At 42.0% G+C, this 24,639-nt stretch overlaps 1 protein-coding gene across 38 annotated transcripts in view; it reads right to left on the bottom strand.

Annotated features, from left to right (window-relative positions):
* The window catches only part of NRXN1 (neurexin 1), an 841,287-nt gene that overhangs the window by 494,394 nt on the left and 322,254 nt on the right, over positions 1-24,639 (bottom strand). For 28 of the 38 annotated variants that reach the window (XM_064164296.1, XM_064164294.1, XM_064164293.1 and 25 more), the window contains 3 exons: positions 16,769-17,152; positions 7,894-8,097; positions 4,426-4,452 (listed from right to left, as the gene is read on the bottom strand). In XM_064164296.1, the coding sequence (XP_064020366.1) occupies positions 4,426-4,452; positions 7,894-8,097; positions 16,769-17,152 (615 nt within the window). Of the gene's footprint in view, positions 1-4,363; positions 4,793-7,893; positions 8,098-16,768; positions 17,153-18,307; positions 18,507-24,639 lie in introns of those variants that run through there. The other 10 variants (XM_064164266.1, XM_064164276.1, XM_064164286.1 and 7 more) reach the window with 3 other exon arrangements.

The following is a 24,639-nucleotide window of genomic DNA, read 5'->3' as shown; positions in this document are numbered from 1 at the left end:
TTTCAGCATTCCTCATTTTTTAGCACTCCTTCTTTTTAGCATGTCTCATACTTTAGCATTCCTTCTTTTTACCATTTCTCATTTTTTTAGCATTCCTTCTTTTTAGCATTTCTCATTTTTTTTAGCATTCCTTCTTTTTAGCATTTCCCATTTTTTAGCATTTCTTCTTTTTTAGCATTTCTCACTTTTTTAGCATTTCTCACTTTTTTAGCATTCAAAAAATATCTATTTATTTATTAGCACTAAGGAATTTCTAAGCATTAGCTCATTGACTGTGTACACAACATACAAGCCATCAACTTAAGATTCTCTTTACAGAACCAGGGTCAAGAAGTGCTGCACATTTGTGTTATTCGAACCAGCATCACTTCCTTCAGTCTTACTTCTCAGCCTCTGAAAACTGGTACTGAAACCATTTCTCTTCCTACCTTGGTCTCCCTTTTCTCCTGATGTCAGCCTCAGTACTGACCTCCATGTACCTGTAGTTTCAAAGGACCATTTATTTCACAGTATCACACAGTATCACAGTATTATTAGGACTGGAAGAGACCTCACAGATCATCAAGTCCAACCCTTTACCACAGAGCTCAAGGCTAGACCATGGCACCAAGTGCCACGTCCAATCTTGCCTTGAACAGGCAATTTTGTTTTGTAAACTTGGGTCTGAAGAGTACAATGGAAGTGATTTAAAGATGCATAACCCCAACATATCAGCAATGGCTTCTTTCTGATCAGCATCAGGCAGTTTCTAGTTGCTGTAAGGTTTCATAAAGTATCAGTCTTCTATCACAAAATAAAACCATTCTGACTTCTGTATTGTCACAAAATCGGCACAAAGTGACCAATCTCCATAATGTTGTTAATGAGACACAAGCTCAGCAGCATCCTGACATCTGGTTAATGTTTTGTAAGCTGAACAACATCTATTCCAAAGAAGGAAGACCACAAAATGCCACCTCTTCAGCAAACAGGACACTGGTTAAAGGTGAGTGCATGACCAAGTGTTAGCACCAAATCCTCAGCCCTGACCAGCCAACACTTGATCATTCGATCTGCATGCAGTGAGCAGAAGGTAGGTTTCAGGCTGCCCTTAAAGGAAAATGGGAGGATTAAGTGCAAGATTTGTGGCCTATGTTTGTAATTCACTGTAGGAAATGAAGTGCTTCAATTCATATTTTCCTTTCCTTCTCCCATGCAAAACACTCTTTTTTGCTCATCTTTGGTTTAACTTCTATTTCAATGCTGTCTCCCCAATCTCAAACCAAATAATTTAACTGGATTTTTTCTATGCTGTCTCTCCAAACTCAGACAATTTAACTTTTTTCCTCAATGCTGTCTCTCCAAACTTAAACCAAAAAAATGAACTCTTTTTCCTCAGTGATTTCTCTCCAAACTTAAACCAAATAATTTAACTCTTTTTCCTCAGTGATTTCTTTCCAAACTCAACCCAAATAATTTAACTCTTTTTCCTCAGTGATTTCTTTCCAAACTCAAACCAAATAATTTAACTCTTTTTCCTCAGTGATTTCTTTCCAAACTCAAACCAAATAATTTCACTCTTTTTCCTCAGTGATTTCTCTCCAAACTCAAACCAGATCATTTAACTTTTTTTTCCCCTCAATGATGTCTCTCCAAACTCAATTCAGATAATTTAACTCTTTTTTTCTCAATGCTCTCTTCAAATTCAACTAGAGAATTTAACTTTATTTTAATGCTGTCTCTCCAAACTCTAACCAGATGTCTCTCCAAACTCAGATAATATTCCCTCCAAATTCAGACCATTTAATTGTTTTTATTTGAATGCTGTGTCTCCAAACCAGACAGTTTCATCCTGACCTCATTTCTGTTGCTAGCCTAGCTATAACGAATAGTATTCCAGACCCAACAGTGAAATCATATTAAGATGACTCATTTCTAAGCAACAGAAATCTGAAAGAAGTCTCTCCAAGATGAAAACTTGATTCACTTCTACCCACATAACATCAGGATTGATACACATCCAAGCCCCCAGCAGACCCAAAAGGTAGGCACTGAATTGCAGTATTGAGCAAATTAAGATTCAACTTCCGGATGTTGCTGCTTTGAAAGGGTTTGCCCCCAAAATCCATTCTGTTGTGTAATAAGGAAGCATTTTCTAAAGGACTGCTTCAGAACAATAATTCACTGCAATCCTAAGACTAAAACACAGCAATGGCTCATGAAATATTACCTGGTTGTGCCGGTAAGAAAGCAGTGTAGTACTTACCATACCAAAAGCTCACACAACCCTGTGCTGAATGGAAGCACCGAGGGGAGACAGAGCTAATTGTAACAGCTCACTTCTAATAACAAAAGAAAACCCAAACAAACCGAAACCAAAAAGAACTGCAATGGAAAATAACTTACGAGTATTTGATACCAAAGATACTTTATGCAAAGGTTATGCTGCTCCAGCGTGAGACCAAGAACTTGTAACCGCTACTCCTCTTCTTTGCAATCCTCTAATTAGAGGCTTGTTACTTACTTTGTATTTGCAGGTCCTCTTTTGATCCCCAACTGGCTTATAAAATGGAACCTAGAAGTCATTTATATTTATTCTTATGGCCACCTGAGATTAAAAATAAACCAAAACCACACCACCTGTTGCACGATGGCTTTCTCAGTGACTTCTGTTTGTTTGTTACTGTGTTAGTGATTTTCAAGGGGAATTTTCTGATTTTCTGAGGAAATTAAGAAAAAGAAAAGTAATACGTTTGGAAAGGTTTTTTTTTCCTTCCCTCAGGGGAAAAAAGGAATTAAGCAGCAGGAGGTAAAGTGGTGACATTGCTGCTCACAAAAAAGTTGTTTGCCTTTTACTAATTGGGATTTTGTCAGGAGCAAAAAAAAAGTAAAAAGCAAACCCAGTGCCCTGTGACAGACCAACAAAACGTTTCTGGGATTGGAAGCTGGATGAGGCACTCAGTGCCATGGTTTAGTTAATTAGAAGGGTTAGGAGATAGGTTGGACTCGATGATCTTAGAGGTCTTTTCCAACCTAGTTAATTCTGTGATTTCTTTTTTCATGAGCTTAAACATTTTGGCAATGGATGATGGAAATATTTGGGTTTATGATTGGACAGTTTTATATTTTGGTATTACTCTTTTAAATATGAGGAAGCTATCTTGATGCCTTGCTGCATCTAAGCGTTTCTTTTACTGCACTTAAAGGATTTAAACATGGTTTAAATGGCACTGAAAGGATTTAAGAATGGTTTAGGTTAAAAACTTGCCCTGAGAAAGCCTTGCATTTTAATCACAGATGCTGTATTTTCATCTTGTAGTTATTAATGGGGAAAAAATAGATATTAGCAGATGATGTGTTATAAATAACTGCAATTCCCTATTGTTTTCTTTAAGGAGTATAAAATTATTATGGGGTGCTATGTTCATGTCTTTTAGGAAACTCTTTCACAGCTACCAATTCCACCTATGTGGTTTGTCGTTGAGCTTTGTTTCTATATTCATAAAGCCAGACTTCTGGCTTGTAAAACCTGTTAGGAAGAAAAGAAAGGGGCAGGGGGGAAACAACCCAACACTCAGATCTACCATACTTACTATAGATAATTTTGTTGACACCATTCAGGAATTCCATTAGACTCAAAATAAAATCACAGTCCTTTCTCTCCTTTCAGATTACAGCCTCTTAATCCAAATAACATCAGAGAAGTTAAAATTTAGTCCATTCATCAGGCAAATGTTTCCCTCTGTTTCATAAACATGCATATCACAGAGAAAAATTGTTCAATTTAAGAGGTTTTGTTGTTGTTGTTGCTCATTTGCTTGTTTTTACATGATTAGAGTGTAAAAAATCATCATAAAGATATGGTTATTCTCAGGCTTAATAATGTCCTTATGGCAATCTCCAGAAAACAAAGATCTAGCATCACCAATTGTGTGAGGAGCAGCCAGGAAATACAATCAATTGTCTAGGGAGGGTTATAAAATAGAAGTTCTTGTGCTATGGATAATTTTACTGTCAAAAAATAATTGAGAAAATTAGGAGGAGGACACAGGGGAAAATATGGAACAGCTTATCAAAAATCCTGGCTCATAAACTCTGTGGCTCCTGCAAAGACTTTAGCCAGGCTAGAACAATATAGTACTACAGGTATCATTCTATTTACATATGTTTACAACCTGTAGAATACTTTACTCTTTAAAATATTTTAGGTAAAAGTTATCTCCTATGAACAGGACAAAAAAAAAAACCCAACTCCACCCAAACCCAGACTGGAATATATGATGACTTTTTACACAGTGATAATTAACCATCACATTTCATTAATAAATTATCAAGTGTTTGCAAGCTGTCCACAATCTCTTTTTTTTTCTTTCTTTCTTTTCATCTAAGTTTTGCATATTTTATAATGATGGAATAACATTTTAAAAAGTTGGAATAGGCACTTACTGGAATTACAGTTAATCCTGATACAGTCTAGATGGGGAAGAATAGATGAAAAATGAAAATTTATCCTTCAAGGTAATAGCTGCAGACATCCAATAAAATCACAGTCCACCCTTCTGGGGACAGACACATGCAAATATGGCCACTCCAGATCATCAGTCTTTACATACTGTTAGAACCCAGATCTACTGCCAGAAATCTTTATAAATAGAAACGACAAATAGGGTCAAAAAAATGGCCAATTTCAAACAAAGCTACATGGTGACAAATCTAAGTGGTGGGGTGCGTGGGGGGAGAAAAATCAAAGAGATCAATCGGGGTTTAGATGTCAAAGATGCTTAGCTGAGGCAGGCTGCAGCTTTCTCCCCATCTGTGAAAGAACAGGTAATTTCTCTCAGTGCAATTAGAAAGTGCTCCGTCACAATGGGTCTTAGAGCAAGCCAAGCCACAGGCAGACACCTTGGACCAGTTGTGGATAGTATACCTCAAAGGCTGATCTCCAAATTAGAAGTAGTAAAACAGAAGGCTCATTACCCAGATTTAGAAACAGGGGTGAGGGGTGCCGGGTTGATGTTGGCTTCAGGTGTACGCTTCGGAAATGGACAGTGACTGGGGTTAAAGCTAGGTTAAGATGCAGACAATAGTGGCAGGTAATGCTGATTAACTATTAGAGAATTGTGTTCAGATACTGCCTTGCCTGACTAGGAAAAAATAAATAAGCAAAAGGCAGGAAGGATAAAATGAAAAAAAGGAGGAAGAAGAAAAAGGAGGAAAGAGGAAAAAAAAATTAGGAAAGAGAAAAGAAAAAAAAAGTACAAGGAAAGGAAAAGGGGGAGAAGGGGAAAGGGGGAGAAGGGGAAAGGGGGAGAAGGGGAAAGGGGGAGAAGGGGAAAGGGGGAGAAGGGGAAAGGGGGAGAAGGGGAAAGGGGGAGAAGGGGAAAGGGGGAGAAGGGGAAAGGGGGAGAAGGGGAAAGGGGGAGAAGGGGAAAGGGGGAGAAGGGGAAAGGGGGAGAAGGGGAAAGGGGGAGAAGGGGAAAGGGGGAGAAGGGGAAAGGGGGAGAAGGGGAAAGGGGGAGAAGGGGAAAGGGGGAGAAGGGGAAAGGGGGAGAAGGGGAAAGGGGGAGAAGGGGAAAGGGGGAGAAGGGGAAAGGGGGAGAAGGGGAAAGGGGGGAGAAGGGGAAAGGGGGAGAAGGGGAAAGGGGGAGAAGGGGAACGGGGGGAGAAGGGGAAAGGGGGAGAAGGGGAAAGGGGGAGAAGGGGAAAGGGGGAGAAGGGGAAAGGGGGAGAAGGGGAAAGGGGGAGAAGGGGAAAGGGGGAGAAGGGGAAAGGGGGAGAAGGGGAAAGGGGGAGAAGGGGAAAGGGGGAGAAGGGGAAAGGGGGAGAAGGGGAAAGGGGGAGAAGGGGAAAGGGGGAGAAGAAAAGAAAAAGGAATGGAAAAAAATAGGAAAAAGAAAAACCTAATAGAAAAAAGAAGAAATTAATAGGAAAAAAAGGAGTAAGAAAAAGAAATAATGAATAGGAGAGAAAAGAAATAGGAAAAAGAAAAAAAGGAATAGGAAAAAGAAAAAAAAAAGGAGGAGAAAAGGACAAGGACGAAGAGGAAAAAGGAAAAAAACGAAAAAGGAAAGGCAAAAGGGAAAAGGGGGAAGAAAAGAACAAGGACTAAAAGGAAAAAGAAAAAGAAAAGGAGAAAGGGTAAAGACAACCAAAAAAAAAAAAAAAGAAAGAAAAAAAAAAGAAAAGGAGAAGGAAAGACGAAAAAAGGTAAAGACAAGGAAAAAAAGGAAAATAAAAAGAAAGGCAAAGGAGATAAAAAAAAATAAAGATGTTGGAAGGAAAAATCAGTATTGCTAGGGCAAGGATTTTTTGTCTTTGCTGAGCTACAGGAGTGGGCAAAACCTGTCAGAGGGTGGCGTTTTGTGCATGGAGAGAACGCCCTGATGTGCAGCAGGCTGCTCTGCTGCGCTACCTGCCTTTCCTGCTATATAGAACTACTTGGCCAGCTATTCCTGGGTGCCACCTTTGAGGAACATATATACCATTGAACCTAGATTTTGTTTCCATATAGCTGAGTTTGCCATGTGTCGTCAACCGCATCAGAAAAGTGGTTGCAAACAGCCAGGGAGCAGCAGCGGCCGCACATCCCCTTTCACAGAAAGCAGGCGGGGGCGGGGGAGGGGAAGGGCTGCAGCCTGCAGCAGCCCCAGCTCAGCACTAGAGGGGACTGTAGGAGAAAAGGAGACAAGGAAAGCCTTGACTACTTCTCTCAGCCGAAATCGAACCACCATCAGGGTGGTTTGAGTGAGCAACGCCTTTAGGAAGCTGAGGGTTAGGCGCTTGTTTTCTTTGCCCACTCTTCCCCTGCCCCACGCTTTCTGGAAATCAGTTTCTCTGTCATGAAGACAAGGAAAATACTCAATTCCCCTTAAAAACAGCATTCCACTGAGGAGTGTGCACCTCCCTAAGTGCACTGCTGTGCTCTTGCAGCTCCTGACGTGGATTTATTCACCAGCACAGCAGACGCGCTTTCATTCCTTTACTATGTTCTCCCCCTACGCTTCTTCAACTGAAAACCAGAACCTAACATTTTGCCTATTCAAACTAAGAAAGGCAGTTTGGAGATTGTTGTTTTTTTGGCCTTTTCAGGGTGTTTGGGGTTTGTTTTTTCTGTAAAAGGGTTTGTGGCTCCTGTGTTCACACGGCTGTTTGCTGAGGGCCGCAGTCTTTGGGCATTGAAGGGTTGTGTTATCGTTCGATACTACCAGAACAGAAAAAAAACAAACCAAACCAAAAGCAAAATAATAATAATAATAATAATAATAATAATAATACCACTACAGAATCGTTTTAAAAAAGAGGAGATGGATTTTAAACTACAGACTGGACACCTAAAAAAAGGAGACCAAGGAATCCATCAGTGGGAATTATCCAACTGGAACGTCGGCAGCGTTAAAAGGAGAAATGCTTCGATAGGTTTGAGCGTCGTGCGTTAACTGGTGGAGGTAAAAGCTGACCTACATACCAGGTTGTTTCTACTCACGCATTTTAAAGTGGGGAATTGCTGCTGGGAAGAATTTTTGCAGGGTTGACCAACATTCTCCCAGTGAAGAAGAATAATTTAGCAGCTCTCTCCTCCCCCCCCCCCCCAAAAAATACCACTGATGAATTAGTCTTCTCTTTTTAGAACACACAAGAGTACAAAAATATTGTGATAGGTTGTGTGAAGACTACATAAAGGATACCAAAAGAAAACCAAAACCAAACCAAAACCAAACAAAGGCTAAGGATGGGCATGGGTTGGTGTAGGGACAGATGCAATCGTTGCATTGACAGGTGTTTATAGATCATTTCGGTTTACTCTGGATGTTAAAACAGGCTGTTTTGTAAATGTTTGCAAGCAAAAAAGAAAAAGAAAAATGCAAGGAAAGAAAACAAAAGGAAGTTAATTTTCCTGGAGGAAGAGTTTGTTACCTAGGTTGACCGTCAGTTTGACTCGTCCTGCATCCAGCTCTAAGCGCAGGGTGTCTGCAGATTCCCTAGAGGTGGTCGCCATTAAAATGCCGTAAGCTCGTTGAGACCTGAACCGTAAAGAAACATCTTCGGCCTCTGTATGCATCACCACAGGCAGCTGGATTTTCATGAACATGCTTCCATCATAGCTTAAAATGGTTGCCTCTGAAAACACATGGAGAAGAAAAGCAGTTGTTAAAGGGTTGCACTACGTTGATCGAAACCGCTCCAAGAGACGGTGGTAAATTTATAGTCACCTGGTCTGACACAGGAAGACTCATGGAATAGTTTAGATTGGAAGGGACCTCGAATATCATCCAGTTCCAAACCCCCCAGCTACAGACAGGGATACCTCTCACTAAAACAGGTTGCTCAAGGTCTCATCCAGCTTAGCCTTGAACACCTCCAGGGAGGAAGCATCCACAACCTCCCTGGGCAACCTGTGCCAGTGTCTCACCATCCTCACTGTAAGGAACTTCTTCCTAACATCTAGTCTAAATCTCCCCTCTTCCAGTTTAAACTCACTACTTCTCATCTTGTCACTTAAATAGTCTCTCCCCAGCCTTCCTGTAAGCCTCCTTCAGATACTAGAAGGCTACTACAAGATCTCCTTGAAGTCTTCTCTTCTCCAGGCTGAAGAGCCCAGATTGCTGCATGACCACAATGACTGCAATATGGTAGAATCAAAACATTCACACGATCATTATGACAGCCTCAGCACAGGGGTCATGACTGGACTTGGCATATTAAGGTTAATATCTTAAAACCCCTGGGACAAGCACATAACTGTCACTTTCAGGCATTACAGGAAACCTTCCTGGCAAGTGGCTCTGGCATGGAGTGGCCACAGACTGTTAGACCCCAGAGCAACCAGCCACAGGTCTTTTTTTTTTTGTCCCACCAGCCTCTAGGCTGGTAGTGAAAAATGTAGCAGGAGGACTGGTTTCTACTCACAGGGAGGCACAGCAGTTCCCCAAAACAAAGGGCACATTTGTTTCTGAAATTTCTTGGGAAGACCTTTCTTGCAGGATGATCAAGCACTGCACAGTGAGCAGTGGAACAGGTTGCCCAGGGATGTGGTTGAGGCCTTGTCCCTGCGGACATTCATGATCAGGCTTCATGTGTCCCTGGGCAGCCTACTCTAGTTGGAGATGTCCCTGCTGAGTGCAGGGAGTTCGGATAAGATGACCTTTCAGGATGTCCTCCAAGCCAGTGTTGTTAATCTGTAAATGATGGAGTCTAAAGAGGATGCCACAGAGTCCTTATGAGAAAAAGAGGCCATCCTGAAGGCACCGTCCCTAGAGGTGTTCAGGAAAATCCTGGCTGAGGCACTTAGTGCCATGGTCTAGTTGACTGGATAGGGCTGGGGGATAGGTTGGACTGGGTGATGTTGGAGGTCGCTTCCAACCTTGTTGATTCTATGAATAAAGTATCAGTTACTTGCTCCAAAACAGACTCAGTGAGCACCAAGAAGAAAGACAACACAGCAGAGAATGCCCATGGGGAGCCTCAGCTTGCTGTAGTATAATGGAGGCACTTAGGAAGCCTTGAGCAAACTGGTCTAGTGGAAATGGCAATGGGGTAGGAACTAGATGATCTTTAAGGTCCCTTCTAAATCCAACCATTCTATGAGTCTATAAATAAATACTGGCATAAAATTGCTCCCACTGATGGTGTCAGCATACTTTTAAAATCATAAATACTTAGGACAGTTTGTCAAAGCTGTTTCCATTGCCTGTCTTGTATACTGTTGATGACAGATCAGCTCTTCAGGACTTCCAGCCTACACAGTCCGTGGAAGGACAAAATGTTCCATTAATTCTCTGAGCGTATTGGCGGCAAAAATGAGAAGATGGTATGCTCATTAATAATTCCAGACCTCCCCAATAAATATTTCAAGAAAAGAGTTGGATATTGGGAGAGAAAAAAAAAAAAAAACCACCAAAGAAAGATTACTAATGTTGACGTGGCAGATCTTAGACAGAAGAACGCAGATTCCCTGCTGCTATTGCCAAATGCTCACGAGGAGAAGTGGCAAGACTAAGCTGCTTCCTTGCAGAGAAGAATGCACACTCATAGAACCTGCACAGGGAAAGGTTTCCCAGGTTTGCAGTTTAGGGTAAACCAGAAGTTCTTTGTCCATATTCCTGCACCAAAGGAGAGGAAAATGGGGTTTATGTCTCAAGAGGGCAATGGGGCATGGTGCTGATTGAATGGGGTACATTTCAACAAGCTTTCTCCATCTCCAGAGACATTTAAAACCTGACTGGACATGTTCCTGTGTGACCTTCTCTAGATGAATCTGCTTGGCAGGGGAGCTGGACCTGATTTTCAGAGGTCCCTTCCAACCTTTAGTATTATGTGATTTATACATTTGCTGATTTCTCACCATGCACATTGCAAAGTTTTCAGCAAATACTAAATCTGAAACTCTTCTGTGGAGCAGATAGGACACTTAACTATCACCAGCCCAAGAAGAGAGTTCAAGTCAAAGAATTTTCACTGGGAGGTGATTTGAATGTTTGATCGTTAAGTTTTGAGGATGGTGGAAAGAAACAGGGATTCACAATAAGCTGAGGGAGCTGAAGTTGTTCAGCCTGCAGAAGAGAAAACTCTGGGGACACCTTAGAGCTGCCTGCCAATACCTGAAGGGAGCCTACAGGAAGGCTGCAGAGGGACTATTCATGAGGGTGCCTAGAGACAGGACAAGGAGGAATGGTTTGAAGCTGAGGGAGAGCAGGGTTAGACAGGATCCTAGGAAGAAGTTCTTCAGTATGAGAGTGGCGAGACTCTGGAACAAGTTGTCCAAAGAGGTTGTAGATACTCCCTCCCTGGAGATATTTAAGGCCACATTGGCTGAGGCCTTGGGCAGCCATGTTCAGTTGAGAGGTGTCCCTGTCCATGGCAGGGAGGTTGGAGTAGATAATCTCTAAGGTCCCTTCCAGCTGAAGCCATTCTACAATTCTGTGAATCTCTATCTAGCTGCCTAGTTTGTGCATGAAAAGCTCCTGAGATATAGAACAAGGTGAAGAAAGTTTAGATAATTAAAGGAACTTGGCATAAAATTTGAAGTTACATGCCAATGTAAAATAAACTTTTTGATCTTGTCTGTTCCAAGTGAAGAGTATTTAGAGTTTTCAGAAGCTAAGCAAAAGGAGGTGTTCCAGGACAAGCAGCCTTTAGCAGCACCAGAGGTCTGCTGCTAATAAATTGTCATCTGACTACGTAAAAGCAAGTTGTCAGCATCAGCACTGGTGCTGTTTGCCAGCTTGCCTAGAATTATTTAGTCTTTTAGAAAAGTACAGAAAGAGGAGAGAAAGAACTGCTCTTATTTAATCAGAGATGACCTATGAGTATTTAACATCATGGTGAACAGACCTGATGTGATTAGATACTCAATCCTCCTAAACCATACTGTGCCAGTCATTTTGAAAACAGATGTTCCAAGAACAGAGTGAGGAGACAGAATAGAAGATCAAATGACTTAAAAGCTCTGGGGCAATTAGAAAACCCACCACATGTCCCCCAGCTCCTCTAAGTACAAAGGCATTGAGAAAACAAAAACCAAACCAAGCAAACCCAAACGAGCCACAGAAATGCTAGGAAACAGGAATGATTTGATCAAAGAAAATTTAGCACTGCCCTGAGAGCTGTGACTGAAGACTGGAGACACTACATGTTCCTAAAATAAGAAATACAGCTCTGTGCAACTCACTCACAGGAAATGAGTCTGCTGGTACAAGTATTGCTAGGAAAAGCTTTTGCTGTTTAACCATTATGAAATGATTGCTCTGTGAAGAAAGTTGAAAGATATTTTGCCCATATTGTGTCCTTTTAGCTCTAAAGCTGGCCAGCTGGCTTTTGCCATCTGAGTCATCACCCTAGCCCAGCTTCTCTTCCACTTGACTCAGCATTGTTCTCACCTCTGCAAATCACTTATGGAATGGTAGGGGTTGGAAGGAACCTCTGGAGATTCACAGGATGGTTTGGGTTGGAAAGGACCTTAAAGATCATCCAGTTCCAAACCCCCTACCAGGGGCAGAGACACTTTCCACTAGACCAGGTTGCTCAAGGCCTCATCCAAGATAGCCTTGAACACACTCAGGGAGGGGTCATTCACAACCTCCTTGAGCAGCCTATTCCAGAGTCTTGCCACCCTCAGACTGGAGAACCTCTTTGTTCATTTGCAAGGTCTGGTCAGTAAGATAGTGAGCTGACTGAGGAGAAGCAGAGGAGCTTACACCAGTTATCAGAATCTCAAAGGAACATTTTGGCTAAATGTCTGTGGTAATTCTTACACCTAACTTTCACTTGTTCTGTTTCCTTCTCTGGACCCACTGATTCCAAAGGGCTGTGCATCTCATCTTTCTTTGAGTTCTACATTCCTAACTGTTCTCACAAATGCTGGCAGAAACTCTATTTCTCTTGTTCAGCTTTCTCTTAATTATTAGATTAAATGCTAATAGACCATAAGTTTAGCTCAGAATGTGCTCTTCATTAGAAGAATCAGACTTTCCATGGCAGAGAACAATAATTTTGCTCTCACTTCAGCGTTGGCATAAGAGCATTAAACAGACAAAGAGCACAAAAGCCTTACAAAATCTTGTTGATGGAGCTCTGAGCAACCTGCTTCAGTTGGAGGTGTCCCTGCTGACTGTAGGGCTGTTGGACTAGATGGCTTTGGAGAGTCTTTTCCAAACTGATGGATTTAGTGATTAATTACAATTTATTTCTGAGGGGGGAGCAGTAAATGCAGAGAGTTATTAACAAGGAATACACAGCAAAATATAATTTAGAGATTGATAAATTATGCTGGGGATGCAAATTGTAACTTATAGGGGTTGTTCTCTTCACAGGAGTGCATTCAGCTAAGCACTGCTAGCCTGACTTCTGTGCAGCTGCAAGGAAATCACAAGGGACCCACCCATTGGCTTGATGGAAACTATTCTTTATGTGCAACAAGTTACCAGGTATGTGAATAGAAGTTAAAATGATTCCTCTTAAAATGAAGCCTTGAGCAACCACATCTAGTTGAGAAGTGTCCCTGTCCATGGTGAGGAGATTGGAGTAGATGATCTCTGAAGTCCCTTCCTACCTGAGCCATTCTATGATATCACTGTTTTGTTTGTTTGGCTTTGTTGATTTTTGTTGTCATTGTTTTTTTGTTTGGTTGATTTTTTAATGTTTGCTTGCTTTGCTGTTGTTGCTGCTGATTTTGTTTGTTGTTTCATTGTTTTGTTCTTATTAATTTCTTCTGCTTTAAACCAGAGGTAACACAAGGAATGAAAGCTACATTCCTTTATTGAATGTCTATCTGTGCATATGGGTGTGTGTGCATGTACAATATATAAATCTACACGCACACACACTCCAATTTAAATCTATTTTCTCCTTAGAAATGTCCCTTTGGTAAATCTTTCTTTGACTGCCTACTTTTTGTCTTATCACTGCTTGATGAATCTCCCTCTTGTGCATTGCTCCTTGCTATGCAGTCAAAAGGATATACCTGCAAAAGGCTTTGCCAAGAGGCACTCACATATTGTGATCCACAATCAAAGTAAGATAGGAAGCCAAATTATATTGCTATGACATCTGCCCACCCATCTGCTCTATTTCCCCTAATCCACTAAAGCAAATCTACAGACTGTGCTGATGTTTAACCTTACTGAAAAGGAAGAATAAAATCAAGAATAACTTGCAATAACACACACGTGTGTGTGTGTCTGTATAAATGGTACTGAAATCAAATCAAACTGAGACATGTTCAAGATTTTTTGTGCACTGATGAGCTGACCAAAATTATTTCAGATCCTGTGTTGCACATGAGATATCCACACATGGATGAAAATAGCATGAAAAATAAATGATGCTTTGGTTTACTGAAGATACCTTAAATCACTTCTCACCGAGTTAAATAGTCCAGTTATTTAATCTCCAATATTTTACTCTGCTTCTTTCTTTTTTCTTTGTGGAACTCTGTTGTTTGTTGACACTAACAGGGTCCTATTTTATTTTAATTAGTTGGACCAATTATAATTGTGTTGCTTCTATCACTGCATACAGAAGTTTATCAGTTAATGCACATGGGTGATGCTTACAATAACTCTGTGTGGTAGGATGCCAGCACATCAGTTCCAGAATCCCAAAAGCTATAATCTTATTAACACTTGGCCATTAGGGGCATGAATATTACTGGAAAGAGTTCTCCACTCAGTGTAGTTTCCTCTGGAGAGGGAAACCCAAGAGTAGGAAATGAACCCACACTGTCTGAACTGCAGCACATATTTCTGTTGGACAACAACCAAATAGCATTGTAGAGAAGCCAACACCATTCCCACAGGACCAACATTCCCACTAGTAGAATGAACTGGGAGAAAACCCCCAAGCTCTCTATTGGAATATAGTTGAAAGTAAATTACAGGAGATAAAAAATCACAGATCGCATTGGGTTGGAGGAGACCCTCAAAGGTCATCTTGACCAACACCCCTGCAATCAGTAGAGGCACCTCCAGACAGATCAGGCTGCTCAGGGACACATCCAGTCTGATTTGAATGTCTCCAGTGACAGAGCCTCAACCACATCCCTGAGCAGCCTGTTCCAGTATTTCACCACCCTCATTGTGCAGAACTTCCTCCTGATGTCCATCCTAAATCTCCCCTGCCCCAGTTTCAAACCACTGCCCCTTGTCCCATTGCTGCAAGATAAATGTTTCAGCAGACAATATTACTGCTTGTCATATAAGGATCTTTCAATGAAAAATGGCTATGGTGTAGTCTGCTTTTAAGTTCTTTGCCACTCTGAGTGAGTTTTGGTCTCTAAAGTACACATTTCCTTGCTCTCAAGTTGGGAAAAATAATGCTCCTTTTCCCTTCTGTCACCTGTAATAGCAGAATTTAGCCACAGGGTGGTACACCAGGACATGTTTAACTGAAGGCTTTGGTAATGCTTCAGACAGCTCGGTTATGCCCCCTGCCAGCTTCACTCCACCAGCAACAGAACAATCTGGAGAGCTCCGAATCATTGGCTGGGTGCCAAAGGCATATTTGTTGGGGAAAAGAAACCAACAAACCAACCAACAAAACAAGAAATGGAAATCATATCCTGGGTGCATCAAGAAAAGCGTGTCCAGGTTCGTCTCCCCCTCTGCTCTGCTCTGGTGAGACAGCATCTGCAATACTGGATCTCATTTTGGGCTCCCCAGTTCAGGAGAGACAGGGACCTGCTGAAAGAGTCCAGTGGAGAGCCATGAGGATGACTGGAGAACTTGAGCATCTCCCTTACAAGGAGAGACTGAGAGCCCGGAGGCTGTTTAGCCTGGAGAAAAGAAGCCTGAAAGGAGATCGGATCAATGTGTACAAATATCTAAGGGGTGGGTGTCAAGTGGATGTGGCCAATCTCTTTTCAGTGCTCAGCAGCAACAAGACAAGGAGTTACAAATTGGAACACAGGTTTCACCTCAACATGAAGAGAAACTTCTTTACAGTGAGGGTGGCAGAGCACTGGAACAAGCAGGGAGATTCTGGAGTCTCCTTCTCTGGAGACTTTCAAAACCTGCCTGGATGCATTCCTGTGCAAACTATCCTAGGGGGTCCTGCCTTGGCAGGGAGGTGGGACCCAATGATCTCTGGAGGTCCCTTCCAACCCCTAAGGGTCTGTGATTCTGTGAAATAAAATCCCAAACAAAAAAATGACAGAACTAAAAAAAAAACCAAAGAAGAAACCCCCCAAAACCCCAAACTAACAGAAAAACTCAACCCCCACCCCTCAAACAAAAAACACCACCCTCCAAAAAAACAAACCAAAACAAGAAACAAAACCTCACCAAAAAAACCCCAACAAAATCAACAAACCTCCAAACAAACAAAACCAATTCAAATTGAATGAAAAACACAACACAAAATGAACAAAAAGGCCCAGACAAAATTGAGTAAGAGATAGACACTTCTACAGTGATTGTTTCTCTCTGACTCATGGCTGAAGTTCTGGCCAAGGATTTAAGTGCTACTGTGGAGTTCAGCACTGAAGCCCAGTGCAGAACCTCCAAGGTGCTGAATGTAATAGAGCACCTCCCTGTGAGGAGAGGCTGAGGGAGCTGGGACTCCTCAGCTTGGAGAAGAGGAGCCTGAGGAATGCCCTCATTCAAGTTGATAAAGATGTGAAGGGTGAATGGCAGAAGGATGGAGTTAGGCTCTGCTCAGTGATGTCTAATGACAGGACGAGGGGCAATAGGTGCAAGCTGGAGCAGAGGAGGTTCAGAAGGGAACACACAGAAGAGAAACCTTTTTCACTGTGAGGGCAACAGAGCCCTGGAGCAGGCTGACCAGAGAGGTTGTAGAATCTCCTTGTCTGGAGATATTCCACAACTGCCTGGACATGTTCCTGTGTGACCTGCCCTGGGTGATCCTGCTCTGGCAGGGGCATTGGACTGGCTAATCTACCGTTCTGTGATTGTGTGATTTAAAGGAGTAGAGAACAAGCCCTCAGTTTGGAATTGAAACATCACCATTTAGCAAGGCAACAACATTTGAAATTGCTTTCACAAAGCTTTTCAGAACTCAGCACCGTGTGATGAGACACAGCAGGAGGTGTTCCTCAGAGGCATTTTGCACTACTGACTCTGTCATAGTCAACTAATAGTTCCTCACACATCTTAGAAACTCTCCTAAGATCTTTCCTCCTGAGTTTCTTCTTCCTGGTCTAGAGCAGGGCTCCACCTCACATCAAGTGACATCCAAGATGCTTTTTGTGCCTCGGGAGAGTCAATGATATTTTACTACATTTACTCATTGTGCAGAAGCCTATAAAACAGAAATGCAGCCATCTCTTGCAACTTACCTCTTTCACACGATCTGCCAAGGTACCCTGTACCAGAGCAATCACAAACGTATCTGTTCCACCCATCCCTGCACACACCATTGTTCTTACAGGGGTTGCTAAGGCAAGGCTTTGCAGTTTCTCTTGAGCATGAGGGTTTGACTCCTGCTGTACTCTGAATTTCAGCCATCTGTCGAATATCCTTGCTTTGACCATCGATAAATAAATCTCTGATGCAGCCGACATAGCCGTAGTTGAGAAGTGCTGTCCACACCTCTGTTGGGAAGACAAGGCCTGCTTTGTTTTCTGGTAAGCCTCCCAGATACAAGTCATCATCCAAGTCAAGGATTTCGCTTTCCCCTGGTGCAGTGTACGGTGTACGCAGCGTGTTCACAGATATGGTCCCTGAGAGGAAAAGAGAACAAAATCAGTGATTTTCACAGAACCACAGAAACATCCAGGTTGGAAAAGACCCTCAGGATCACCAAGTCCAACCTATAACCCTGCTCTGCAAGAATCACCTTAAACTGCATCCCTAAACACCACATCCAAATGACATTTAAACACAACCAGGGATGGTGACTCAACCACCTCCCTGGGCAGCTCAATTCAAGACATTTCGGTACTGTTGTGGGTGTTTGTTTACATATTTCACTTTCTAATCTACATGCCATGTTAGCTCCTGCCAAATATCTCTAAATGAAACACAGATAGTGCATTTGTACAGCAATATGCACTAATGCACTTCATTACGTTAATCACAATGTAGTGTGAATGCTGTCAGCAAGTTCCATGATGTAAAAATGTTTCTGTACAACACTGCATGGTCCCAACATGAAAAAAATAGGCAACATTAGGTTAATAACCTTGTAAGGGTAGGAGGAATGCATTTCAAAGGTGTTTTCAGAAAAATCCTGCTGGAGCAACAATGACACCAAAATCTCTTTATTGCCTCCTAAGTGCTTCAAAGCACTAAGGCTGAGGTTGCACTGGCAGCTTGCAACATGGGAGGCAAATCTGTGCCTTTGGTTTGGATCCAAAGGCACAGCGTTTTAAAAGACTCATCACATGCAGTGGGCTTTGGATAAGACTATTTTTTTTTTTTCCTTTAAGTGCAGAAGGAAAATACTCTCATCAGCTGCCAGACAGGCAATCATTAAGAAGATAGTGAGGTGCTCCTAGAGGGAAAATCAATGCCTCTGACACTTACCTCGAAATGTGTGCATGGTAGGAAGAAAGGGAGAGAGGATGGATAGAGAATCTCAGGAAATAGAAACTATTTTTTTCCATTTCAGTTTGAAAAAGGAAATAAAATTAAGCTTCAGATAAAGTTCTGCTTCTACAAAGTGTCTGAGCAAAGAAGTTGTAAGCAACTGGGAAGAGTGTCTCCTTTACGCTCCTAAAAATTAGTGAGGTCTCTGATTTATCACATTTTGAATAAGCAGAAACCTAAATTTAATACATGTAACCACAGAACACACTGTAATTTTATTTACTATGTAAAATCACTTAGAAGAAGAAGAAGAAAAAAGAATATTCACAAAAGAGACTTGTTCCCACTCAATATGGGTGCAAAAGACAGCAAAACATACATCAAAACATGATATAGGTCACTATAAAACTAACACGATTTACTGCTCCACTATCGGCTTGACACAGATTCCAGAAGATAAAAATGAGCAGCCAAAATACTTCCACTGTGGTGCAGGAGAACAATAAATTGAGAATGTTGATAGCATTCTGAGTGTCAGTCAAAAGCCTGTGGATGAGAAAAAGATCATTTTCTGACTTGGATACATCCTAAAATTCAGGTTTTTCTTTTAGCGTTGGAGTCATATTTTGTTTGGTGGTTTTTGTTTGGGGTTTGTTGGGGTAAACTCTATGGGCAAAAAGATTATTTAACTTGGAACCATCAGTGAAAGCTCTCTGGGGCAAAGGTTTCTCAGGACAACCAACTCCCAGGTGAGACTTGAGACATAGATTTTAGAAAAGCTGAGTACTAGTTCTGCCATAAAGAACCTACCATCAAAAGAGATTCAGTAAGATAAAATACAGGTTTGCATAGCTTCACTGCATCTTGAGACAGGGAGCTGCTTGAGTGAGTCCAGAGGAAAACCACCAAGATGATCAGAGGGCTGGAGAAGCTCTCCTATGAAGACAAGCTGAAAGAACTGGAGCTGTTCAGCCTGCAGAAGAGAAGGCTCCAGGGAGACCACAGAGATGCATTACAGTATATGAAAGGGACATACAGGAAGGTTGGGGTGAGATTGTTTAGAAGAGCTTGTGGTGATTAGGATGTGAGGCAATGGTTTCAAAGTGAAGCAGGGGAGATCTAGGTTGGACATTAGGAGGAACTTCTGCATGAGGATGGTGAAATACTGGAACAGGTTGCCCAGGGATGTGGCTGAGGCCCTGTCCCTGCAGACATTGAAGATCAGACTGGATGCGGCACTGGGCAGCCTGACCTAGCTGATGTCCCTGCTGAGTGCAGAGGGGTTGAACAAGATGACTTCTGAGGGTCCCTACTGGCCCAATGCAATCTGCAAAGCTGTAAAATGAACTTTTTTTTTTTTCCTCTGTGAAATGACAGCACATAAAATACTCCTTGGGAGAAGCCCTCAGAAATGTTGAGGTAATCATAGTATCTAATGACAATGGGTAGAAATACATAACAGGCAAAAACTCCTCTAATGCATCTTTTTCTTGTTTGGAAGACCACAGAATCCTTATTACCCTGCTGGGCTATTCCATGACACTTCAACTGACCTAGATGCTGTGGATTTTACCCTTAACCAAACAACTGCAAGTTATCTTCATTTAATCCTTTTTTTTTTTGGAGAGCTACACTAAGTCAAACAGCACCTGCAGAAGACTCAAAGCTTTTAATAACTCTGTCTGGCTCAGCTGTTATGTAGGTGCTTGACCACAATATCATCTAGCACACTGTCCATGACAAGAATTGTGATTGTAATACAAATAGGCTTTAGTCCAGCTAATAACACAAAACCCATGCCTGTGCACCCTGCTATCTCTTACCAAGCTATCCTAGTTTGCAGGTGACCTGATAAAAACTACATCTGGGCAGTCAAGCAACCCCCACTGCTGTTGGCAGCAAAATTACCACTCTGTTAGGTAATGCAAATTTGCCTTACTGAGTGTTTTGTAAATGCAGGTGGAAAAAAAAAAAGTCCAAGAAAAAAAGGGGTCAATGAAAGAAGACTTCCAAAATACATTAAAAAATCCTGGTTGGTTGCTTGTTTGGTTTCTAGTTATCTCAAAACAACATGCCAAAGCTAAATTTGTACAATGTGGGTCTCCAGAAAAAAATATGGTGATGACAAAGATGATCCAAGGGCTGTAGGATCTCTGCTATAAGGATAGGCTGAAGGAGCTGAGGTTGTTCAGCCTGGAGAAGACTCCAAGAGGACCTTTGAGTTGCCTTCCAATACCTGAAAGGGTCCTAAAGGAAGGCTGCAGAAAGACTTTTTATCAGGGTGTCTAGACAGGACAAGGGGCAGTGGTTTGAATCTGAGGGAGAGGAGAGTTAGACTCAATCTGAGGAAGAACTTCAGGACAAGGGTGGTAAGACTGTGGAACAGGTTGCCAAAAGTGGTTGTGGATGCCTCCCCCCAGGGAGCCTTCAAGGCCAGACTGAATGAGGCATGAGGGAGCTGAGCCTAGCTGAGAGGCATCCCTGCCCATGATCTGTGAGGTCCCTTCCAACCATTCTGTGATGTACCACAGGTCTATAAACAGCATCTAGAGCGGTGACACGGAGGTAGCGTGGACTGCTTCATCCATGTAGGGTGATTGGTGTTTTGTTTGTCTGTTTTCTTTTGAAGCCTGTCATCTTTCTTAAGGGAAAGTTTTCAACTTCTGTGGAGACCATCTCATGTTGGACCTCATGACAATGGCAGATTCACAGATTGCATGGAGTTGGAAAGGACACTCAAAGGACATCTTGTCCATGCTCCTTGCAGTGAGCAGGGATATGTGTCAGTTGCTGGGGTAGCTCAACACACATCTGTCAAGATTATCACTGGAGAGGTAAAATTGAGAAACTCTCAAACTCACTACATCTCAAGTTTTCCTTGTGCTTATGAACACAGTCATAGTCTCAAGTTGTGCCAGGGGAAGTACAGGCTGGATGTTAGGAGGAAGCTCTTCACAGAGAGAGTGATTTGCCATTGGAATGGGCTGCCCAGGGAGGCGGTGGAGTTGCCATCCCTGAAGGTGTTTAAAAAAAAGACTGGATGGGGCTCTTAGTGACATGGTCTAGTTGACTGGCTAGGGCTGGGTGATAGGTTGGACTGGGGATGAGCTTGAAGGTCTCTTCCAACCTGGTGGATTCTATGATGCTCCTTTAAATGCAAAGTAAAGCCATTATCTCAAATATGCAAATACTTTGTGTCAGTTGAAATAGGAAGATGTACATCTAGCAGTTCCCAAAAAGGCTGGAAGCTGAAGGAAGGAGTAGACAGAAGTGTTAAGTGAAAAAAGGGACCTTGCAACAACAAAGCCTGTATTGGATATTGACAAGACATTACTTGAAGTGAGATACTAATTATAGTTAAGCTCTAATTACATACTCAGAGATCATTTCAAGTATTGCAGTTCAAACTTTTGGTGGCTTCTTAGACCTTAAATGCTACCTACTTGTGAGTACATTCTGGTTTGCTCTGCCATTAAAAAAATTGGAGGTTGACAAGAAAAATAAGGTTCCTCTCAGACTCACAGATTGCATATTTAACGCAACAGGGCAATGGCATTCATGCTACAGGAATTTAGAACAAAGAAGATCCTGTCTGTGCCAAATACACAGTCCCAGTTAGGACACTCACTTGAGAGGCTGTCCTCACTCTACCCACTCCTAAATGTCCAGGAAAATTAATTGAGAAGCCAAAGATGTTATGAGAGCCATATAACTTCTTTCTCTAGCACTGATTGCCTGCTGAGATGTATTTTGGTCTTACCAACACGAAACACTGTTTAGACCCAGCCTTTGTCCTCTTAATACCTGGAGAAGGTCAAATGAAAAATCCATAGATGCACAGATTGCATTGGGTTAGAAGGGGCCCTCAAAGATCATCTTGTCCAACCTCTCTGCACTCAGCAGGGACACCTCCAACTTCATCAGGCTGCCCAGGGACACTTCAAGGCTGATCTTGAATGTCTCCAGGAATGGGGCCTCAACCACATCCTTGGGCAACCTGTTCCAGTATTTCACCACTCTCATTGTGCACAACTTCCTCCTGATGTCCAACCTAAATCTGTCCTGCTCCAGTTCCAAACCATTGTCCCTCATCCCATAACTACGAGTCCATCTCCAGTCTTCCTATAGGTTCCCTTCAGATACTGAAATGTAGCTCTAAGCTCTCCCTGAAGAATTCTCTTTTCCAGAGTGAGCAGCCCCAATCTTTCAGCCTGTCCTCATAGCAGAGGTGCTCCAGCCCTCTCATTATCATGCTGGCCTTGATTTTGAAAGGATGAATGGCAAGTAGGTCAAAGAAACACTTGTAAGGTTACCCCTGCATATGGCAAACAGCCTAAAAGCATTTTAAACAATGCTCAAGTCTCGGAAAACAGACATCAAAACCTAACTGAAGTGCTTTACACAGACAAACTGTGAGCAAAGACATTTACAGCTGCTCCAGAGGTGAGCTTCTTTTTTGGTTTGAGTCTGTGACTTTGGTTTTGGGTGGGGGTATTTTTTGTTCAGTTGGGTTTGGGGTTGTTTTTTTGTCGTTGGTTTGGTTTTTGGTTGTTTTTACTGCAGAGTTGGCAGAACTGTTAGGAGCAGAACAGACAAACATTTCCCTTAGGTATGAGTTAATGAGCCTCTCCAATCACATTCATTATCTCAGCAATTTACTTCTTCCTAAGTCTGTCTGTAAGAAACTAAGCCATATTTCTAAAGCGTTTCTTAATTCTGATCAGTTAAACATGAAGATTCTAACTACAACCATTCTGATCTCTATGAATATCTCAGAGGGCTTTTTGTGCATGTGAAACACCTTTGTTCAGAAACAGTGAAAAATCAGAGTCAAGTATGCCAGATGACTTCTCATCTTATGTGCTAAAAGCACAATGGAGTGGCTATGATGAGGATTCTGACCACAGCATACAGCCCATGGCCAAGCCCAAGGACGTGTGTGAAGTTGCTATGAAGCTACTGGTCCTTCAGATTCAGGAATTCAGAATCACCACAAGTACTGGAAAGGAACTGAGCTCACATGGCAGGACATAGCAGGTGGATGAGAGGGAAAGGTATTGACAGGACAAGAGGTAACAGACACAAGCTTGAATGTAGGAAAGTTCCATCTAAATATGAGGATGAATTTCTTTATTTTGAGGGTGGCACTGGAACAGGCTTGCCCAGAGTGTCTCCTTTTCTGGTGTCATTCAAAACCCACCTGGACACCATCCTGTGCAACCTGCTCTGGGTGAATTTGCTCTAGCAGGGGGTGTGGACTCGATATCCAGAGGTCTCTTCTAACGCCTCTCACTCTGCTTACCGCAGAGGGGGTTGGACTAGATGGTCTGTAGAGGTCCCTTCCAAACAAAATCATTCTATGATTATGTATGAAATATTTTTTTTTTAAATTTAACACTGGAAGTAGGATTTAAAGAGTTCCTTCTCACCAAAGATTTCCTTTTTTTTAAGGTAAGGAAGAGCTCAGAGTAGGTCTTAGAGGCAGCAGGATGGGATTCTAGGGTGAACAATATATGTAAGAGTAACAGGGCCAAACTCCCTTCAGCAAAAGGAAATGAAAAGACTCCATCTCCTCCCTCTTCCTTGTAGCTTCCAAAATCTGAGATGATCAGCAGACTCACTACTGAACAGGTCCTTGACAAGCACAATTTAAAACTATGCTCTTATTCATTACATCTCCTCCACCAGAGTCCCGGGTGACCAATGCCAAAGCCAGGAGTTTAGAGAGGATGTTCCCTGTGATTGGAAGTCTGGAATGGAGCAAAGAACGAAGAATAAATGGAGTACTTGCTGATCCAGCTAATACCAAAGTCAGGGAAATTAGCAAGGCTCCTTGAGAAATGTCACAGCTTTCCATTACCCGAGAGAAGCAGTCTACACTGGATTTGAAGGCTAGGAGGAAATGACTGCAAGATGCCAAACCTGACATTAAAAAATAATTAAATATTTCCCAGGATATTTATTTGAGCTACTTATTCCTCAACAGGACAATCTCTTCACACTTAATAGGCTGTGAAGTATTTTTGTCAGTAGGAACAAGAAAATCCCAGAAAAGACCTCTGGAGATCGTTGAGTCCAACCCTCTCTGCAGTAAGCAGAGTGAGAGGCATTAGAAGGGACCTCTATATATCATCTCAAAAAATCTATATTTTAAACCAAGCTGTATACCTTTAATCACACATAAAAAAATGCTAAAGCTAAGCAAATGAAAAGTGAGCATTGTCATAGTATTTTTCAGAAGATTTGGTTTCGACTGTAGAGAAAATAAATGGAGAAAGAAAAAAAAAAAGCTTCCTGGAATACTAAAGTGGATTTTATTATTAATGGAGAGAAGGAAAAAAAAAGGCATAATAGACCAATATGCATAAGTCATGAAGAAATAATCTAAACTTAATGCTTTATGTTCCAAGCAGAAGAAAATAAGGACATACAGCTCATCATTTAATTGCTAGGCAGCCATTTTACTTGGTTAAATCTGATGGCCTAAGATATCACTCAGCCAATACTCTCACTAAGGAAAAAAATTATCAGAGCATTTGCACTGTCCCGGTTAGTTCTTCTGCTGTAAAGGATCATCCTGAGTACTGTGTCCAGTTCTGGGCCACTCAATTCAAGAGAGATGTTGAGGTGCTGGAACATGTCCAGAGAAGGGTGACGAAGCTGGTGAGGGGCCTGGAAC

The sequence above is a fragment of the Pogoniulus pusillus genome, chromosome 25 (assembly GCF_015220805.1).
Source record: "Pogoniulus pusillus isolate bPogPus1 chromosome 25, bPogPus1.pri, whole genome shotgun sequence".
NCBI lineage: Eukaryota > Metazoa > Chordata > Aves > Piciformes > Lybiidae > Pogoniulus > Pogoniulus pusillus.
Note: the sequence above shows the minus strand (reverse complement) of the source record. Positions and strands in the feature narration are given on the sequence as shown.